The sequence below is a fragment of the Zingiber officinale genome, chromosome 11B (assembly GCF_018446385.1).
Source record: "Zingiber officinale cultivar Zhangliang chromosome 11B, Zo_v1.1, whole genome shotgun sequence".
Taxonomy (NCBI): Eukaryota; Viridiplantae; Streptophyta; class Magnoliopsida; order Zingiberales; family Zingiberaceae; genus Zingiber; species Zingiber officinale.
In genome coordinates, this window is record NC_056007.1 from 29183011 (window position 1) to 29203910 (window position 20900).

General features: G+C 34.4%; 1 protein-coding gene across 4 annotated transcripts in view; it reads left to right on the forward strand.

The window, feature by feature from the left end:
- Positions 1-20900, forward strand: part of LOC122033614 (uncharacterized RNA methyltransferase pc1998-like) — a 69855-nt gene that overhangs the window by 35945 nt on the left and 13010 nt on the right. For 2 of the 4 annotated variants that reach the window (XM_042592675.1, XM_042592674.1), the window contains exons 6-13: positions 5865-5919; positions 6000-6079; positions 6207-6290; positions 16045-16158; positions 18158-18276; positions 18369-18486; positions 18579-18715; positions 18864-19017. In XM_042592675.1, coding sequence (XP_042448609.1) covers positions 5865-5919; positions 6000-6079; positions 6207-6290; positions 16045-16158; positions 18158-18276; positions 18369-18486; positions 18579-18715; positions 18864-19017 — 861 coding nt within the window. Of the gene's footprint in view, positions 1-5864; positions 5920-5999; positions 6080-6206; positions 6291-16044; positions 16159-18157; positions 18277-18368; positions 18487-18578; positions 18716-18863; positions 19018-20900 lie in introns of those variants that run through there. The other 2 variants (XM_042592677.1, XM_042592676.1) reach the window with 2 other exon arrangements.

Genomic DNA, 20900 nt, shown 5'->3' on the forward strand with positions numbered 1-20900 from the left:
CTTCTCTTCGGATTTTTGAAAATACTTCACGGATTGTTGGTAGAGATGTCTTTCCCAAGATTCGACCCCTTCATCTAGATCTTTTTTTAGTCCCGCCAAGAAAATAAATACCTGATCATTCTCTTGCATTTTCATAAAATGAACACTATCATCAACACAATTCCAAATATTATCATAGCATAGATCTAGTTCTTGCCACAATGTCCTCAATTCATTGTAGTAGGAAATCACATCACGTTCCCCTTGCTTCGCTTGCCATAGCCTTGATTTTACGCTAAAAATTTACGAAGAGTTCTCCAAATTTGAATAAATATCTCTAGCTTCCTCCCACACCTCTTTGGCTGTAGGTAAGAATATAAATGACTTTCCGATAGGGGGCTCCATAGAATTGACTAACCATGTGATAAGGAGCATATTTTCAAATTTCTAGCCTTTAAATATATGGTCTCTATTAGCTGGTTTTATCACTTCTCCTGTAACATATTCAAGTTTACCTTTCCCTTCTAAAACCAGGCGCACAGTATGCGACCATTCTGTGTAGTTCTTCCCATTAAGACGCTGAATATTAATTTGGAGTGAATTAGAGAATACCTTTGTCGAACCATTGAAAGATATCGGTGGGTTTAAATTTGAGTTGACAGCCATTTCTTCTCCAAAAACCATTGAATCTCTACTCATGATGCCAGTTAAGGCAGTCTTCCATGGATATTGATTTGCCATGGAAAAAAAACAAACCCTAGATCGAACTTAGGCTTTGATACCATGAAGAAAACCGGAAAGATTGAAGAAAAAAAAATTAGAAGAAGAGAAATTTTTTTATTATTCATTTTCAACTAGACATTACATCAATAAATAGAAAATACAATGTGCTGAAATAGGAACAAATAAAAGAAAGAAAATATAAGAAATGAAAATTACTAACAACAATTATTTCCTAATTTCCCAAGATTCTTTCCTGATTTTATGCAATCATTATCTCAAAGATTATTTCTTGATTTTTAAAGATTATTTCCTTCTTTTATGCAATCAAGATCTCCTAATTTTTCAACAATTAACAAATATCTTGTCTCAATTGATGTTAACTTTATGGGAGACACTTTATTTCCTGTCCTCGCTTATTACGACTTGTCAAAGGGAGGATGATGATTTGTTGGTGTATTCTATCATATCCTCTGCACCTATCCTAGAATTGGCTCCTGTTAAGCCTCTTATTATTCAAATCTATTCCAGGCGTCACCCTCTAGATTCATGTCATTCACCTACTATTTTGTCATCATATCCAGTCTCAAGTGATATTCTTCCTATTGCGTTACGCAAAGGTAAACACCAGTGTACTTATCCTACTTCTTTTGTTTATTATAATGGCTTGTCGTCTTTCTCTTGTTCTTTTATTGTTTCACTTGACTCTATCTTTATTCCTAAGACTGTGCATGAGGCTATATCTCATCGTAGTCGGAAAGATACAATGATAGAGGAGATGAACGTTTTACATGACAATGGTACTTGAGACTTGATCGATCTACCTTTTGGGAAATGGGCTATTTGATGCAAATGGATATTTACAGTTAAAGTCAATCCAGATGGGTTAGTTGCTAGATTAAAAGCCCGTCTTGTCGCTAAAGGCTATGCTCAGATTTATGGGGTGGATTATTCTGACACTTTTTCTCCTGTTACAAAGTTGACATATGTTCGATTGTTTAACTCATTATTAGCCTTTACATCAATTTGATATCAAGAATGCTTTGCTTTATAGTAATCTTCAGAAAAGAGGTGTATGTGGAGCAACCTCCTAGTTTTGTTGCTAAGGGGGAGTCAAGGCAAGTTTGCCGTCTTCAAAAATTTTTGTATTGTTTGAAATAGAGTTCTCGTGCTTGGTTTAAAAAATTTAGTTAGGTTGTTGAAAAATTTGGTATGATGAAAAGCAAGTCTGATCATTCTATGTTCTACAAGCAATCAGGAGCTGGTATCATTCTATTAGTTGTATTTATAGATGATATTGTTATCACTAGAAGTGATACTATGGAAATCTCATTTCATAAATCTTTCATTCATACTCAGTTTTATACGAAAGACTTGGGGTGCTAAAGTATTTCTTGAGTGTTGAAGTTATAAGGAGTAGAAAAGGTATATTTCTATCTTAGAGAAAATATGTTACTGACTTTTTAGCTAAGACAGGAAAATTTGGGGCAAAGCCTTGTAGTACTTCAATAACTTAGAACATGTAACTCACAGGAGATGGGGAACTATTTAAATATCCTGAGAGATATCGAAGGTTGGTTGGGAAGTTAAATTATTTTATCGTGACTCGTCTAGATATTGCATATTCGATTAGTGTTGTCATCAGTTTATCTCATCTCTAACCGTTCATTATTGGACAGCATCAGAGCAAATTTTGTGTTACTTGAAGGGAGCACCTGAATGGGTATCATATATAAAAATCATGGGCACACTCATATTGAATGTTTTTCAGATGCAGATTGGGTAGGTTCCAAAATGGATAGAAGTTCTACTTCAGGTTATTGTATCTTTGTTGGAAGAAATTTAGTCTCATGGAAAAGTAAGAAGTAAAATGTTGTGTCACGATCTAGTGCAGAGTCAGAATATAGGGCTATGATAGTCTTTGTACGAGATAATGTAGATATATCAACTCTTGAGTGAATTATGAAATTTCAATACTAGCTAAATTGTAGTGTGATAACCAAGCTAATCTTCATATTGCATCGAATCTAATGTTTCATGGGCGAACCAAGCACATTGAAATCGATTGTCATTTTGTTCATCAGAAAATTCAACAAAACTTGATTTCTATACGATATGTGAAGACTGGAGAACAACTCGGGGACATTTTCACAAAAGCTTTAAACGAGGTTCGGGTTGATTATCTTTGTAACAAATGCTCCAACTTGTGGGAGAGTATTATTTGAATATATTATTTACCATATATGTATATATTAGTTACTATATTATCGGTATATATTAGTTAGTATATTTTTGTCAATTAGGTTAATTAACCTAATTATAGTTTTCTAAAATGAATCCTTATTTTGTATATAAATATATCTCACTTTTTTACTAAAGTGTAAGGAATTCTTTTTTATCTCTGTTTTACATAAACATTTCAATTAATTCACTTGTAGTCTTATTTTTACTGTTATATCCTCATACATATCTTTAATTATTTCGAGATATACTGCGCTAATACTTTTTTTCCTAAAATTCTTCAGATAATTTTTCTGGGGACTTTGTCATAAGGTTTTTTAAATCAATAAATATCATGTGCAAGTCTTGTTTCTTTTCTCGATATTTTTCAATCAGTTGTATGAGAAAATGAAGATGTATAACTTCCATCGTCGACCTTTTAAGCATGAATTTTAATTCATTTTCAATCATCTTGGTCTCTTAACCTTTTTGCTATCACTCTTTCTCAAAATCTTATGATATGACTCATTAGTTTAATGTTTCTATAATTCGCACAATTTTCTGTCTCCTTTGTTTTTGTATAGGATGATAAGAATACTTACTCTCTATTGAGTAGATTTATTTTTTTCAATATCAAGTTGAATAATTTCGTAAGTCATTCAATACCATGCTTCCCTAGGCAAACCTATTTTACTTCTAAAGTTTAAATTCTACAATAAGAATTTGAATTTCTATACTCCTCCAATCTACTTAAATTACCTAAGCTAGATTGATCGTTTAAATCTTCATTAAAAAGTTGATGAAAATATTTTTTCATTATTTTTTTATTTCCTCATCCTTCACTAATATCATATTCAATTCATCTTTAATATATCTTATTTGGGTAAGATCCCTTATTTTCTTCTTTCATGTTTTAGCTATTCTATAAATATCCTTTCCCCTTCTTTTGTATCAATTTGTCGATACAAGCCTTCACAAACATCATTCTTGGCTTCACTCATGGCTTCTTGGTGACTGTATATTTTTTTAAATTTTCTTCGTTCTTACAAGTGTATCAGTAACTTATAGGCAGTTTGTTTTTTCCTTCATTTTCTTTAGTAATTCCTTATTTCACTACTAAGATTCTTTATTTGGCGGTATCCGTTCTCTTGATTCAACAAGTACGCTCTTGGCCACCATTTTAAACTTAGTTGAGTTGTCATATATTTCTTCTAATAGCTATGCTCCTATGCTCTCTTTAAAAGATACTTTGTTTCTCATCCTTTAACTTTCGCCACTTGATCCTAGGAGCTATGTATGTTTTCCTTCTACTAATACTGTCTGAAGCATGCATTATACACCACTAACCTATGTTAGAGGGTTAAGTTTTCTCTAGGGATGACATTGCAATCTTTATAAATTTGTTTATCCCTATTCAGTAAGAAAGTCAATTTGTGACTTATTGTTCCTACTTTTGAATGTAATCATGTGTTCTTCTCTCTTTTTGAAAAGTGTATTATCTATTATAAGTTCACACGCTCTCACAACAAAAGTCAATATAACTTTTTCTTTTTTATTTTTGGGTTCAAAATCATGACCCCATATGCTCTATCATATTTCTTATTTTTTACTTGCATATCGATTTAGAGCTCATTTCTATATTCCCATTTAGATCTCCTATTAAAATCATAGTGTTTGTCTAAATTTTTTATACTATCTCATTTAGGTCTTCTTAGAATATTTGGTATCTTCATCTAATCTTACTTATAGTTTTTTTTGCTACCACTATATTGAGAGATATAATCCTATCTTCCTTTCTAACTACTCTTTTGTCTCTTAACGAATTATGCACAATAATACATACTTCATTTTTCGTTTTACTCTTTCTTATGTACTATAACTTAAAAACTTAAGTTCTCTATCATCTTTGCTTTCTTCCCCTACCCATTTTATCTCTTACAAGTACAAAACATTAATTTTTCTTCTAATTACCATGGATATTATTGAGATATTGTCAAAGGTATCATGTATAAGACAAAGGTTGTGTGTTTGAAATTAAGAGGAATGTTTATATTCTTGTACAATCAGTATATTTTCCTTGGTCAAAAAGCTTTGGTATGACTTAAGATTGGGGAATGGCTAGCCTTGTAAAATGTAAATTTTATAAGACTGTTTCAACTAGATATACTTTATGGGCCATTGTATGTTCATTTAGGGAAAGAGATGCTATGGTGAGATGCATGAGCTTGTGAGAAAGTAAATAAAAAAAAATATTATCTGATAAATTGAATGTAGCTCCAATAGATGATGAAATGAAAAAAATATATTAAGATGGCATGAACATATATATTAACAAACAATTAATGAATTATATCATTATTCAATTTGTATCCACTACTCTTGAAGAGGTGAGGGAATAGTTGGAGACAAAACTCTGTTTAAAACATAGTTTAAAAGTGATTTAAAAAGATCTAGATATTAGTAGCAATTGTCTTATGTGGCTTTCAATAATGGAATAAGTTCCATGTAGACATCCCTAAATAGATGCAGTTCATTTGTTTATATTCTTTGTATAAAGTTGTATAAAAATTGAAAGAGAGATAAAATACATAATAGGGGGTTGAGTATTGTTGATAAGACATGAGGCAAAGAAGGAAATAGTGCACAGTAGTGTACAGTTGCAATTTTTCTGCTTTCATGGTTTTCAGCAAGAATACAAGGACATGGTTTATAAGTTACTTTCATGGTGTCAATCACAGATATTATATGGGTTCAAGATGTTTTTATCTTGTTAATTCTCTTTGAGTATGTTGACGCATTTGATATGTTTTTGGTGTCATATGACAATAATATGGAACAGAGTCTCAGAAGTTTGACACATACTCTCAACTCTCATCTATCCTTCTTGTATGCATATGAATACTGGTATATCCTTCTTCTATAGCTTACAAATACTGGTATTTTAGATGGCTATAACCACATATAACACATCTCTCCCAGTTCAAGACCGATATCTAAAAGGTTAGTGTCATTTAATATTAGCAACATACTTCGTGCTTTATCACCAGAAATAGGAAATGTATGCCCTACTCCTTTTCTAGGTCAAGTACAAATTTCACTTGTTTGGAACTCAAGAAACGAACATTCAGGGAATCAGGAAAAGTTGAATTCACTTTCCAATGTAAGTTCTCTTGTTTACTGAAGTTCTTGCGCAATAGCTTCGTAGAATGGTGCTTATTTTGCTTAATTATTTGTTTTTGAAATTTTTTACAGCTCCAACTATTTTCTCAAGTTGTATTTGGTTACAGTTTTTATGGAGACAGGGTGGAGCCAGAAGTAACAGTCATCTAATCCACTCCATATGGGTCAACTTTCAGACATCAATGAACAATGTATGTCAATTGTATATATGGAACTTTATTGCCTTTATGATTGTTGTGGTTTGGATTAGTATGTCATATTAATCATGTCATATTGTTGTGTTATTTGGGACAATGTAAAACTATATGAAATAACATTAAATTTAATATTCAAACTCTAAATAATTGAGTTAAATGACATAACAAGTTGTTTAAGCTTTTTAAAAGTAATTTATTTTATAAATAGGTCAATTTGTGTCATCCATTTATGTATTGGTGTTGTGTGTATGTGTCAAGCCCTGCTTGAAGTCAATTACTGGAATATAGGTTGTGATTGTGGCATTGGTAGAGTATGGCCGGTAAAGGCTTCCCAAGTTGCCAACAAAGGCATAGGGAGGCATCAATTGAATAGCTCAGAAGTGTAAAAATTGTTTCTTGATCTTTAGGTTATGACAGACTATAGGAGAGGCAGCACAAGGTTTGACTCACAAAAGCTAAATTTCGTTCCTTGCTAGGTGACGACAACAACAAAAACAACAACAACCAAGTCTTTTCTCACTAGGTGTGGTTAGCTATATGAATCCTTTTACGTGAGCTCTATCTCCTACTGTATCATCATCTATATTTAAATAAATTTTATCTTGTTTTATTGTTACTAACCAAGTCTTTTTTGGTTTACCTCTTTCTCGTTTGATATACATGTTTATCATAGTTTCACATCGCCTAACTGGAGCATTTATTGGTTGTCTAAGTACATGTCCGTACCATCTTAAACGTCTATTGGAGTTTTTTCTCAATAGATGCAACTCTGACTTTTTCTCTAATGCTCTCGTTTCTTATTTTGCCCATCCTCGTATGTCCACACATCCACCTTAACATCCTCATCTCTACAACTCTCATCTTCTGCTCATGTGCTCGAGTCATAACCCAACATTCAGTTCCATATAACATAACAGGTCTAACTGCGATTTTATAGAACTTATCTTTAAGTTTAAGAGGTACTTCTATTTCACCCATCCTGCTTGTATTCTATGGAAGACATCTCTCTCAATTCCTCCATCGTTTTACAAAAATGATCATAAATATCTAAATCTTTCAGTTCCGGGCAACTCGTTCTCTCCTATCTTAATAATTGTCTCATTGCTTCTAATATTGCTAAACTTAAATTCCATATATTCTGTTTTTAATCTACTAAGTTTAAAATCTTTACTGTTCTGCTAGGTGAAATAAGCGAAATTTACTGTTCTGCTAGCCTCCCGACACTGGAGGCTCATGGGGCATTGTGGGCTCGCGGAGGCACCGTGGGTCCATGGAGAATTTCGTGAAGTCACGAAGGCCGCCGCGAGCTGGTGCGGATGATCTAAATTTAATTTAGGTTAATATTTTTAATCAACTTCTAACTATAAATAGGATAATCTGACTTAATCAAACCCTAATAAAATTATTTCATTAATTTAACATATATATATATATATACTTTAATTTAAAAAAATGCATAATATTTTATTTATTTATTTATCATATAAAAACATCATGATCTCATATTTTTCTTTTTAATTTTTTTGTATTTTTAATATTTACATTAAATTTTTACTTTTTAATTAATACATTTTATATTTAAAAAGCACCGAAACCATATCGGTAATATGTTATCAAAATCGTATTATTCCGGTCTAGGATCAAAATCTCAGCACGGATCGAGATTTTAAACCATAACAACAGCTATAGGTAGTGTCGATGTCGATTGCAACTATATCAGCTACAATAAATGGAGGTTGAGTGATTGATGCTCTCAAGGTTTTCTTCTAACTCCTAAGCGAAGACGTTAAACAAAGTGCAGGTGGTAGTTGTATAAGGTTAGGGTGACGCTTACCAATGGGTCACGGGCATGGTTTAAAATCTTTTATCGCGTCGGGTGAAAAATGTATCATTCTTGTAAATCACCGAAATTCGATATCACTCGACACCAAGGTTTAAAATCTCAATTCGTGCCATAATTTTGATTTTTAACTAGAAAGAAATTTTTCTAATATCGTGTCAACACTCCAAAAGAGGAAGGAAATGAAGCAAAGAAAAGTATTCATTGTTTGTACTAAGTGGCATAAGTTTTGTTAATTTACCTAAATGATATGTTTTAACCGTTTCGTCCTAAATGGTACAAGATTTAAAGCCATGCTCAGTACAGATATATCTCCTTCTTCAACTCCAAGCCATTATTGGCACCTTATATCGAAACATCGACACGATACCGAAACTGTATCGTAAAGACCAAAATTTCGGCATGACTCAAAATTTTGAACCTTTCACCAGCACGATCGAGAAGGGATAGAGAGAAACTTATAGGAAGGAGGATTTAACAATTGGATCAAGAGAAGAGCTTTGAGTTGTTCTATCTACAAGAGGGAGGGTGCTATACTCAATAGGAAAAGGGAAGGTGATGCAGAATAGAGATATGATTTTCACCTAGAGGAAAGTTATCGATTCCTACCTAGAGAAAAGGAAATTGAAAATTGTATTAACTCAAAAACTTATCAAATACATGAGATCCTAACCCCCTTTTATAGTTTGATAACAACCTATTCTTTATAAAATAATATTTTCTAAAAACCCTAATTTTTCTAATAAAAACCTAAAAACTTTTGTAAAAAAAATAAACAACCTTTTTTAAAAGTCTCAACAAAATATAAAAATTAATGATTTAGACAACTATTAATTGGATTAAATTCTTCACTACACTATTCTTCTCAACTGAAGAGAACATAACTTTGTCAAGTGGGAAGGTGGAGCCTCTTGGTAAAACAAAGGTGCCTCTTTAGACGAATCAAATAGTTATTGGCTTATTTCTTCAATTATTGTCTTTTTGATATAATGTGTTTCCTTATTTGGTTAAGTAGGGGTGATGAAATAGTTGTGAAGTGGAAGTGCCTTTTTAGCAAAATTAGGCAGATGTTGATTTATTTCTTCAATCTTTGTCTTTGATGCCACTGTATTTCTTTGTTTGTATTATTCTCCCTACGAAGGAGAACTTGACTCAAGTTGACTTTTTTTCTTAGATTGTCTTTTTCAAGAATAGGGAACAATTGATTTGGTAATGCCATCTAGCAGTGTTTCTTCATTGATTTTGTTCTTTGGATGTCCCTTCCAATGAGAAATAGATGTACTTTGTTTCTCTTTTTTGCATTTTGACTTTGTGATATTCCCTTTTGATTGTCCTTTCCAGTTAGTAAAGAAATATCTGAGTTTGTTGTATAACAAGAATAATGTCCATATCTTAGTTGAATTTATGTGATTTGAAGGTGATAACGATAATGATTTTTCTACAAAACCAGTAACAGAATCAACATACGGAGATGAATACTTGAACATCTCCCAACATACGGAGACTTTTTCTTCTTGTATTGCATTTTCCAAGTATAGGGAATAATTGCTTCGGTAACTGTGTTTGGTAGTATTTCTTCATTAATTCTGTTCTTTGGACTCCCTTTCCAATGAGAAAGAAATAGATGCACTTTGTTACATTGTTTATATTTTGACTTTGAGATAGTTTTTTTGATTGTCCTTTCCATTGTGTAAGGAAACATCTGAGTTTGTTGTATGACTTTTGTCCGTCTTTGTTGAAATTATGTAATGTGAAGGTGATAACAATAAGGATGATTTCGTAGAACCTGTAACAAAATCAATATACGAAGACGAATACTCATACGTCTCCAGTAAATTAGCATATCCTCCAAATTAAAAATTGAACTCGTATTTAAATAAGTCGAAAAGTTAAATAAACAATCATTATAGCACTATCAGCAAATAAAGTAGATGGAAGGACTCATGCCAAGTGATTTGTAAATTTTTAAATTATTGTCTTGCATTACTAGATCATGATGTTTGTTCTCTTTAGTTTCTTCATTTGACTTATTTTGATAACATGAATGAATTTTTGAGTCCAAGTTTTGGGTACTATCAAGTCAATTAGTCTCTAAAGAAGTCAGGTCAAGTCAATAAGAAATTTTTCTAAGATTGCATTATTAAGGGAATTGTTTAAAGTGCCATCGGAGCGCTCTTCTAGATTGTCATCAGAGACATGTTTTATTGAGGTTAAGTTATTAAAAGATTTATCAACCCCAACTCTTCGGTTGATGACATTGAAAATGGACTCAAGGAAGATTCTGTTTAAGTTTGCTTGGAGATATCTTTTCACCAATTGTTTTTTCATTTCATGCTAATATATACTAGGTTCTTGTTCACTCTGGACAGATCTCCACTAAGTTTTAGCATCCAATGAGTGTGAATTTGGCAAATCGTACTCGTTTGTTAGAGGTAAAATTATGTTGGTCAAAATAATTTTCAATGTCACCTAACTAATTAAGAAATACATTAGGGTTCCTAGTTCCATCTCATATAGGGCATATGTCCTAACACGTGGTTTGTAAAAATAATTACTCTTCTTTAGACATGTCTAAGACGATGTGATTATGATCCTGTATATATGTCATTCCCAACTTGAATATTATTTGAAGAATAACCATTATAGTCATTAAGTTCGTTATTCACATGAATATAATTTGGTTATTTCACATTTCTAAAATCTAAATCTCATATATATCTGGTGGTAGTTATGGTGTTTTTTCTTATCATATCAACATAAATATTGATAATGCAAGTAAACATGATGGATACTAATTAAATTAAGTGCAAGTAAAAAAATATTAATGATGATATTTTTTTTTATGAATGATGATAATTTTTTTATAGATGATTAAATTAGATATGATTTTTTAAATTTTTTATTAATGATGTGATAATATGTATGAAATTATGAGAAAAATAATTAAATAAGAGTTATTTAAAATTATCAACTAAATAGACATAAGTCAATATTCAAAAAGAGGAAATCTTTTATACTGAGATGATGCAAGCTTCGTTGATGTTGTTGTACTATGAAGCTAACAAGCAAACTCGATCTCCTTTGCTTGTGATCTCCTATATTATAGGTGGTTGTTGTGAGGAAATAAAGATAATGAAACCAACAATATTGGAAGGTGATGATGATGAGAGAGGGAAATCACGATAAAAAGTGGTAATGAAGAAAATGGAGAAACACAACTCGATGATGAGGTTGTGGTGGGTGAATTAATAGCGAAAAAAAGGAACAAAAATTGTGTGAAGAAGGAACAGAGTGTATTTAACAATAATAGTATGTGAAAGTATGATGTAGATGGGGATAATGATGGTAGAGGTAAAAAAAAATGTATGGTGGGGAAAAAAGAATAATAAGGAAGATGGATGGTATGTAATGAAAATTGACAAAGTACAACGAAATTATAAAGATACGATCCCCACACAGGAAAACTTTGATACCAATTGGCGCAACATTTTAATAGGATAAAGATACGATCCTCACCTAGAGAAAAGTTATTGATTGTCACCCAAAGAAAAGGAAATTGTAAATTGTATTAACTCACAAAATTGTCTATTACATGAGATCCTAACTCTTTTTGTAGTTTGATGACATGACATATTCTTTATAAAATAATAAACTTTTCTAACAAAATCCTAATTTCATGACATGATCCTTTTAAAAAGTTTTGACAAATTATAAAAATTAACGACTTAGACAACTTTTAGGAAAAATTTAATTCTTGACTGCATTATCTGGTTGACAAATTAATAGTAAAAAGAGGAATAATGATTGTACGGAGAGGAAATAGGGTGTGATGTATTATAACAGTGTGAATGAAAGGATGATAGAGATGGAGATGACAGTGGGTGAGGAACGAGAAGTGATGGTGGGGAGAAACAATGATGATGAAGATGGATGAAAAATTATTGAACACAAAATTCGGCTTTGATACCGTTTGATATAATACAAGAGGTGAATAAAGATATGATTCTTACCTAGAGAAAAGTTATTGATTCTCACCTAAAGAAAAGGAAATTGAAAATTGTATTAAGTCCAAAACTTGTCCAATATATAGGATCCTAACCCCTTTTATAGTTTGATAATACAACTTATTCTTTATAAAATAATAAACTTTTCTAATAAAAACCTAATTTTTCTAATAAAAACCTAACAATTTTTCGGAAAAACTAGACAACTTTTTTAAAAAGTTCCAACAAATTATAAAAATTAATGATTTAAACAACTTTTAATAGGATTAAATTCTTGACTGCGTTAGAAGGGAGTCGTGGTTTCTCTCAGGAATAAGGGAGGGGGAAATAATAGGATATATAAAATATCCTTAATCCTAATCCAAAAAATTTGGTCAACTAAGCAGTTATGGTAAATTTTGTAGTAACTTAAATAGTTTAGGTAGTTATAGCGATTTATGGGATGTAACTTAAAAGGTTTGACAGGAGTTTTGTCTGGCAGTATGAGTCATAAGTTGTCTTAATTTTGTTTGGTAGCAGCAGATCAAGCCAAGATGCTAGGATTATGGAGGAATTTATTCTTTTCCTTTACTAGTAGTAATATTAACATGGTGGAACCCTCCTTTGCCATCTATAAATTTTTCTAAAAAAACTAAATGGTTCAAACTTGTTAACCACTGGTTCAGCCATGAAACACTTGATTTAAATATGATTTAATATCTCTTCTAGTGCAAAATGACATTAAATCAATTTCCACCCAAACACAATACCAATCAATAAATTCGACATATGATTAATCCCAAAACTAAGATAACACCACTAAATTAGTTTTCAAAACATTCGGTTCAGCAAAACGAAACTAATTTAATTCCAATGAATTCTAATAATCTCCCTTAATATCAATTTAAATATGTTATGGTCCCGAGTGCAGGATCGAGTCACAGGTCATACAACACATAAAGGGAGAGGGAGAGGAAAAAGACTCGTCAGAGTTTAATTAGTCAATTTTTTTTCTTCCTCTTTATTAATAATAACACTCCTTATATAAGGAGTTAAACATGGTGCATGTTGTTTGCAGATGATATTATTTTGGTAGATGAAACACGTGAAGGAGTAAATGTTAAACTAGAATCTTGGAGGGAAATATTAGAAGGGAAAGATTTTAAAATTAGTAAATTAAAGACAGAATATATGAAATTTAAGTTTAGCAATATTAAAAGTAATGAAACAATTGTTAAGATAGGAGATGACGAGTTGCCCGGAACCGAGAGATGTAAATATTTAGGATTATTTTTGCAAAACGATGGAGGGATTAAGAGAGATGTCTTACGGACATGTATTTAGACAACCAATAAATGTTCCAGTTAGGCGATGTGAAACTATGATAAACATGCATATCAAACGAGAAAGAGGAAGACCAAAAAAGACTTGGTTAGCAATAATAAAACAAGATAAAATTTATTTAAATATAAATGATGATATAGTAGGATATAGAGCTCACGTAAAAGGATTCATATAGCTAACCCCACCTAGTGGGAAAAAGCTTGGTTGTTGTTGTTGTATATAAGGAGTTAAACATGACATGATTCAGGAAAGACCAATCCATAAAGGAACCAAGGAATCAAAAATAGAAAAGCTAATTAGGCCATTATTTGTTTCTACTATAGCAGTGGTTAAATTAGGCATTATTTATTTTCTACTAATTAGACAATAGCTAATTTATTTTTACTATAGCAATAGCTAATTTGCTTCTAACTATAGTGGCGTCCAACAAAGACATCCACCTCGGCGTCTACATCATCACTCCCCTCCTCGATGTTGAGCTTGTCCTCAAGCTCGAAAGCAGGGTATAATACCATTAATAGCATGGAGGAAAATTTCCGAATCCACTTCCCCCTCTTCCTCACCTTCCCTGACACTTCAATCCAAAACAGACATTTATACTTTTGACCTATGGAGTAAGACTCATCACAGTTATAACAGAGGCCCTTGACTCTCTATTCTGCCATCTCGGCGTGGGTTAGACGCTTGAAGAATGAAGCAGGTGGAGTCTCCTTACTGATGTCCCCCGTTGTCTTGGTCTTTCGCTAAAGGAGGGCCTCCACTGCTGGTGTTGAGCTTGGTTGTGGTCCCGCTCCAATTCGTACGCAGCAACCCCTCTCCTTGATGGAAGCATTGCTTCCGTTCTAATGCCCTAACCATATTTATTGCAATGCCTAGGTTTTCAGGCTTCTATAGTTCGATGTCGATATGGAGATCTTCGACTAACAAGTCATGTTGTTGTGGTCGGAGGTCCGAGGTCTGGGCGAGGTGAGACTGGAACTGCCGCTAGTAGTCTTCTACCGAGTCTATATGCTTCAGATTTGCTAGCTCTCTTGTTGCTCATAGGCGGCCCCAAAGTGGATATGACAATGATTTTTGAAGTGCTTTCAAGTCATATCTGGCTCTTTTGTTCCATCTGATCAAACCAAAGTTGGGCTTCCCCCTACCATGTGGAAGCCAGCAAGGCAAACCTTGTCGATTTCTGTGGTCCTTTGGCTGGCAAAGAATTTTTGCGCATCTTTTAATACAACCCAGTGGATCCCCTTCTCCAGAATAGGTGGGGAACTCCATCTTCTAGTACCGCAGAACCAGGGTGCCACTAATTGGTGGTTCAGATCTGATCTCTGAGGCTTTAGAAGGGCTACACTCCATGCTAGTAGGGTTGTTTGCGGTGGGCATCGGCTGTCGTCTTGTCTCTTGAACAGTACGTGATAACTTGGTTTGCTCCTCTAGTCCTCATTGGCGGAAGGTGATCTGCTGCATGAAAACTTGCTGTTGCGAGATCAATCTTTCCATGAAGGCATCGAGTTTGGATGTGATAGGATTCGTGCCACCCATGATCGGCTCTGATACCAAGTTGTTATGGTCCTGAGTGCAGGATCGAGTCACAGGTTGAGATCCAGATTCGTAATTGGTCATGCAACACGTAAGAGGGTTGGGAGGGGGAAAAAGACTCGTCCTAGACGGGGTCCAATTACTCGATTTTTCTTCCTCCTCTTTATTAATAATAACACTGCTTATATAAGGAGTCAAACATGACACGATTAAGGAAAGACTAACCCATAAAGGAAACAAGGAATCAAAAATTGAAAAGCTAATTAGGTCATTATTTGTTTCTACTATAGCAATAGTTAAATTAGGTCATTATTTATTTTCTATTAATTAGGCAATAGCTAATTTATTTTTACTATAGCAGTAGTTAATTAGGCAGTAACTAATTTACTTCCAACTATAGCGGCATCTAACAAAGGCATCCACCTCGGCGTCCAAATCAAAATCTAATTTAATTTTCAGAATAAAACACTATCACTGTTGGGTAAATAGTGTTTCCTGTTGAGTTGAATCGTGTCATGTTATTGGATCATGTTAAATATTATGACACCTACTTGCAAGTCTTTATTTCCTTGCAAGTGTATCAATGATTTTTTGCAGAAGCTATAAACAGTCTAACATTTACTTGACATCATCCAAGAATCAATCACTTAACTTACCAACATAGTTAGCTCCATTCATTTTAATGATATGAGATTTTCACCTACCTTTATTTTGGTTTAGTTAGTGCCAAATTTCCTTCAACCCTGAGTTTAAATTTTATATGTTTTGAAGGAGTAACTTGAAAGAGTCCTACGCACATATGTTAACCACATATATTTCTTCGGTTATCAATATCTTCTATTTATTAAAGGTACTATTGATTTACTTCAGTGAAGTTCCGTAGTTGAAGTCAATGCCCTTTGATGGTTTGATCGATAACAGATAAACCATATCACACAAGACTTTTTAAATCAATACATCTAGTCAGCACAATTTTTTGAACCTCTCGTGAAAACTGTTTAGTTAATTGTCAGTATTTTCACCTAACTAAAGTGCCCATTACATGTAGACAATCTTTGGAAACCGATGGAGACATCTTTTGGGGGAACGGGATTTCTGGGAACATATTGGAGGAGTCGATATATGTTTGGATCCATCAAGCTTTGGCCAGGCAAATACACAGGTATAGTTAGAAAATATCACTATCTCCCAAGGCAACAAAATTGTTCCTCTTTTTTTGCTAAAGCAAGCACATGACAAACTGCTGATTGTTGACATTTATCTGTTTAAGTTGATGTTTTTCATAGTATTCATCGTTTGCATTTTTCATCTGCTTTCTTGTGCCTTTGGGTTAATTGGAACATTAGTTTTTAAGTAATATAGCATTGTAATTAGTAGGCTTACTTGCTTCTACTAGATTTGCTTATCAATCTACACAGTGAAGTATGCGAATCCAATTTATGAGACAAAAAAATTAATTACTTCCCCTATGCACTTTTTCAAGCTAGAAGCTAAGTGTTATCCTATACATCTTATCCTACACACTTGTGAGCACCTAAAATTTTTTTTCAGTTTGAATTTTTTTTTCTTAATACTATAACTTAACTCCTAAACCTTAAAAGGTAAAATTTTATTGACATAACCGGGAGTTTAAAAAAATAAAAATAAATAAAAAAATCACCGTGTCTAACATTGTGAGCATCGCCTATTTAAGTTAATTGTTTTTTATTTTTTATTAATATATTTTATATTAAAAAAATATTGAAATAATATCGGCACGGCACGATATGGTATTAAAACCATATAAACTCTAATTCGGCTTGAGGTTAAAATGTCTTCCTATATCTCTGTAGGGGGTGATGTGAGATATTCAAGTTAGGAAACATACACATAAGCTAAAGATAAAGATTAGGCCTAATGGATAACCCTAAACCATAAGAAAAACTCAAGGTTGAGCTTTTAAGTTTTTGAGGGTGCGTTCACATCCTTTTTTGATGGGTGTCAAAGGGAAAGATGTGAGGAGTTTAAGTTAGAAACCATCACATATAACGGGGAAACATTATGGATTAATATGAAATCATTTCTTTGAGATTATTGTACTTCATTCTATTCATTTATTATGATCACATGAGTACTTTTTTTTTCGAAGACCTAACTTAAATAGTTGCCAAACATCATAAAGGGAAGATTTAGGTGCAATCATGCCTTAGCATGTGTGCATGTGATTTTGATGTTTGGAAAATACTTAAGTTAGACAATGTTGTTTGTCGCAAATAAATGTCAAGTGTGCAACTACAAGTCAACTTTGACATAAGTTGCAGGTGCAATAGTGGAAGTCTAAGAAGATTCTTGATAAGGAAAAGTCCAAGTGGACACTTGGCACGAAGGAAGTCTTAGCAGGTTGAGGCAATATAATGGTACGCAAAGAAAGTCCTAGTGGGCCATAAGGACTAGATGCTAGGCTGTTGCATGAAGTCCTAGCAGTTCACCAAGTACCTGACACTAGGCATGTGGAAGTCTCGGAAGCGAGGCGCTTCTTAGCAAGGAGGAAGTTCTAGAGGTCAGAAAACCTTTTGGCCCCAAGGTCAAATCAGCAAGGAAGTGACATTACCTTGGAGGAACAAAGGCAAACAGCAGCTGGAGAAGGCATGTCAGTCGACTGAAGCTAAGTATTAATTGACTGGACTAATCGATTGGGTAGTCAACTGGACACCAAACAGAATCAAATAGAATGTTTTCTGTTTGTTCTGATTTTGGGGCACCAAACAGTTGACTGTCAAGCATTAGTTGATCTGAGGTCATCCAGTAGTTGACTAATGAGCCCAATGATAACAACATTGATCTGGAAAGTAACACGGAACCATCAAATTGATGTAGCAGTCCATTGATGAGGTTTGATCAATCAACTGATCACCTGGAAAGACTAATATAATGGCAAGAGAAGAAAGTTGCTAGTTTAGCTATATGTATGGGATCAAGGTATCTTGGAAAAGAATGTGGGAAAGGCTTACTGCTGAACCCTTAATTCTCTAAGTGTTACAGCTTCATATCTTTCTTTTCTTCTGATTGTGTTCCATTGTAAGATTCACTAGTGCTTCAAATCTTTATCTTGTAATACGGAAGTGGAGGGATGGTTGGATTTGAAACATATTTTGATCCAAAATTTTTAACTTTTGTTACAGGCTTTTCAGTCCTTGCTCAGGAAGTTGCAGAAACATGTTCCCTATGAATCATCTGTTGTTGATTTGTATGCTGGGTCTGGAATCATTGGATTATCACTAGCTGCTGCTAGGAGATGCAGGCATGTTTTATAATTGCATAATTTGATTTCTGTTTGCAGCATCTTTACTACAATAAAATTTGATCAAATTATGCGAGAATTCTTATATGCAGATCTATTAAATGTGTTGAAATCAACAAAGAGTCAAAATTTTCATTTGAGAAATCAGTTAACCGTCTACCAAAAGCCATAAATGGGAATATTAGCTGGCATAATGCAGATGCTTCAATTGTATGCAATGCAATCTCAAACCCTCAATACGATAAATGATTGTCAACATTTGGTATACTATTTATCCAGACAATTGATTGCTTTGAATGTAGGAACCACTTCACTGGCTTGAAGGGTCAGATGTTGTCGTTGTTGATCCTCCTAGGAAAGGGTTGCACCCATCTGTAATTGACGCATTAAGGAAGATTGCATTGTCACAATGCACAGTTATGCAAGCAGTTGACAGTAGGTAGACATCTGACCTTGGATTTTGTTTAATTTCTTTTCTACATGAAGCCTTTCAAGGATCTGTAAAATCTGGAACCTTTGGTTTCTATCTGAGCCGTTGGATGTTTTATTGACTCTTCCAAACAACTTAAATTTATTTTATTGGACAGTTTAGACATAAAGGTGAAAGATGAGAAGAGGCCATGGGTTCTGCGTGCCAGGGCAGCTTCAGTTAATGTGGAAGGAAAAACAACTTTGGATAAGACTATATCATGGCCTAGTACTCTTGTCTATATAAGTTGTGGATGGGAAAGTTTCAAGGAGGTAAATGTGTCTGCATGGTAGATGGTGTATATTCGTCTTCTCATGAATTAAGATCCCAGTTGTCTAGTTGCGGCATGCATCCATTTTAGACTAGCATGATACAACCATTATTCCACATTCAATTGTTGGTACGAATGGACACTAGCTAACCGCATATCAAGTATTTTCTGCCTTATCTATAGCTCTAAGTCTAAAATCTGTGCAATCTAAAAGAATTTTAAAAAATGTTATTTTTTTATATCCTTAACTAGCATGGATTGTCTTCATATGGTTGACTTGGATGAACTCTACCTCATTGGATCATCTCATGAATAAGTGGTGTCCATCCAAAATCAAAATCCTAAAACCAAACTAAATGAAATATTCAATTTACTGCTTCAGTATCAGTTTAGAAATATGACAAGATAGGTTTCTATCTAGGACGCCAATATATAAACTGATAAAACTGAATTAAGCTGATATTAATTTATTGTTATACTACCTAACTAGGAAAGCTGATCTTCAAATTTCAAAAGCAAATATAGTGATGTATATAAATGAATTTGACTATGTTTTAGAGACTGCCAAAAGATTATTCAGGTTGTTATATTACAAAATTGAAAGTTTCTGTTAGAATAAGTATAGGGGTAGTTTGGTCTTTTGGTTTATTTCTTCTTTTCTATATAAAGGCCTAACTCGTGGTTCCTAGAGACACGAGATTTTAGGTTTTACTTTGTACATGGTATCAGAGCCAGGTTAAAACCCTAAACCTAATTTCCTTATCTCAGTGCCGCGCATCTCCCTCGCCGCGAGCAGCTCCTTGTTCTTGTGCTGCGCCCGATCTTCCTCCGATCCCAGCCAGCGACGACATCTCCCCCTTCCGTTCAGCGCGAGCCCTCTCTCGCCGCGCCTCTCTCTCGCCGCGCCTCTCCCTCGTCAGCGCTGCCCGATCTTCCTCGCCGCGAGCAGCACCTTGTGCCGCCGCCGCCTTCCGTTCAGCGACGACATCTCCCTCTACGCCGCCGCCGCCTTCCGTTCGCACATTTCTTCTCACGCGAAGGTAGGGCTCGCGAGCTTTCCCTGCGCCACCTCCTCTTTCTTTCTTCTCTCCGGCCGGAGGCTTCTTCTGCTCTTTCGCTCTCTCGCGAGTTGAGCTGCGCAGGGAGAAAAACGCGATCTTTGGCGATCAGCCGTCGGACGCCACGGTGAAGGAAGCGGCGCAGGTTTAAAAACTCTGCTCGCGTCGGCTAGGGCACACGGCAGGTCCGGTAGAGGATTGAACACCGCTCCCGGATTTGCTCTCTCTTGCCCGCAGCAGCTCTGGGCTCTGCCGTTGTTGGTTCTCCTGGCAAAAGCCTTTCCAAAACAGATCCTGTGCAGTTGTTAGCTAGTTTCCTGATACGATCAGTTCTTTCTTCTTCTGTGGATTGGTTGCTAAGCAAGCTCATATCATATATTCCAGCAGGTTCACAGCTCTATTCATGGCTGCATCTGGCACCCCAAAGCCAGATACCTCAATCTTTACCAACCATATAATTGCACCTCTCTCTTCCGAGCAGTTGGATGGTAAAAATTATATTTCTTGGGCATCTCACATTGAGCTTTAGCTTGTTGGACAAGGTTATGAGACACATCTCACTCAAACTGAAGATGTTCAAGTCGCCGATCGTCCTCTGTGGAAGAAGGTTGACGCTCAGTTATGTTGTATTATCCGAGCCACCATCCATTCATCTCTTAGGAATGTCTTCCGTACTCACAAAACCTACAAAGCTGTTTGGACACAAGCTCAACAACTCTTTACAAACACCTCTCGACGACTCTATCAAGTTTGTGAAGATCTCATGACCATCCTCAGCGCCCATCAGATTAAGGATTCAATGTCAACTTATCTGGGTTCAGTTTCT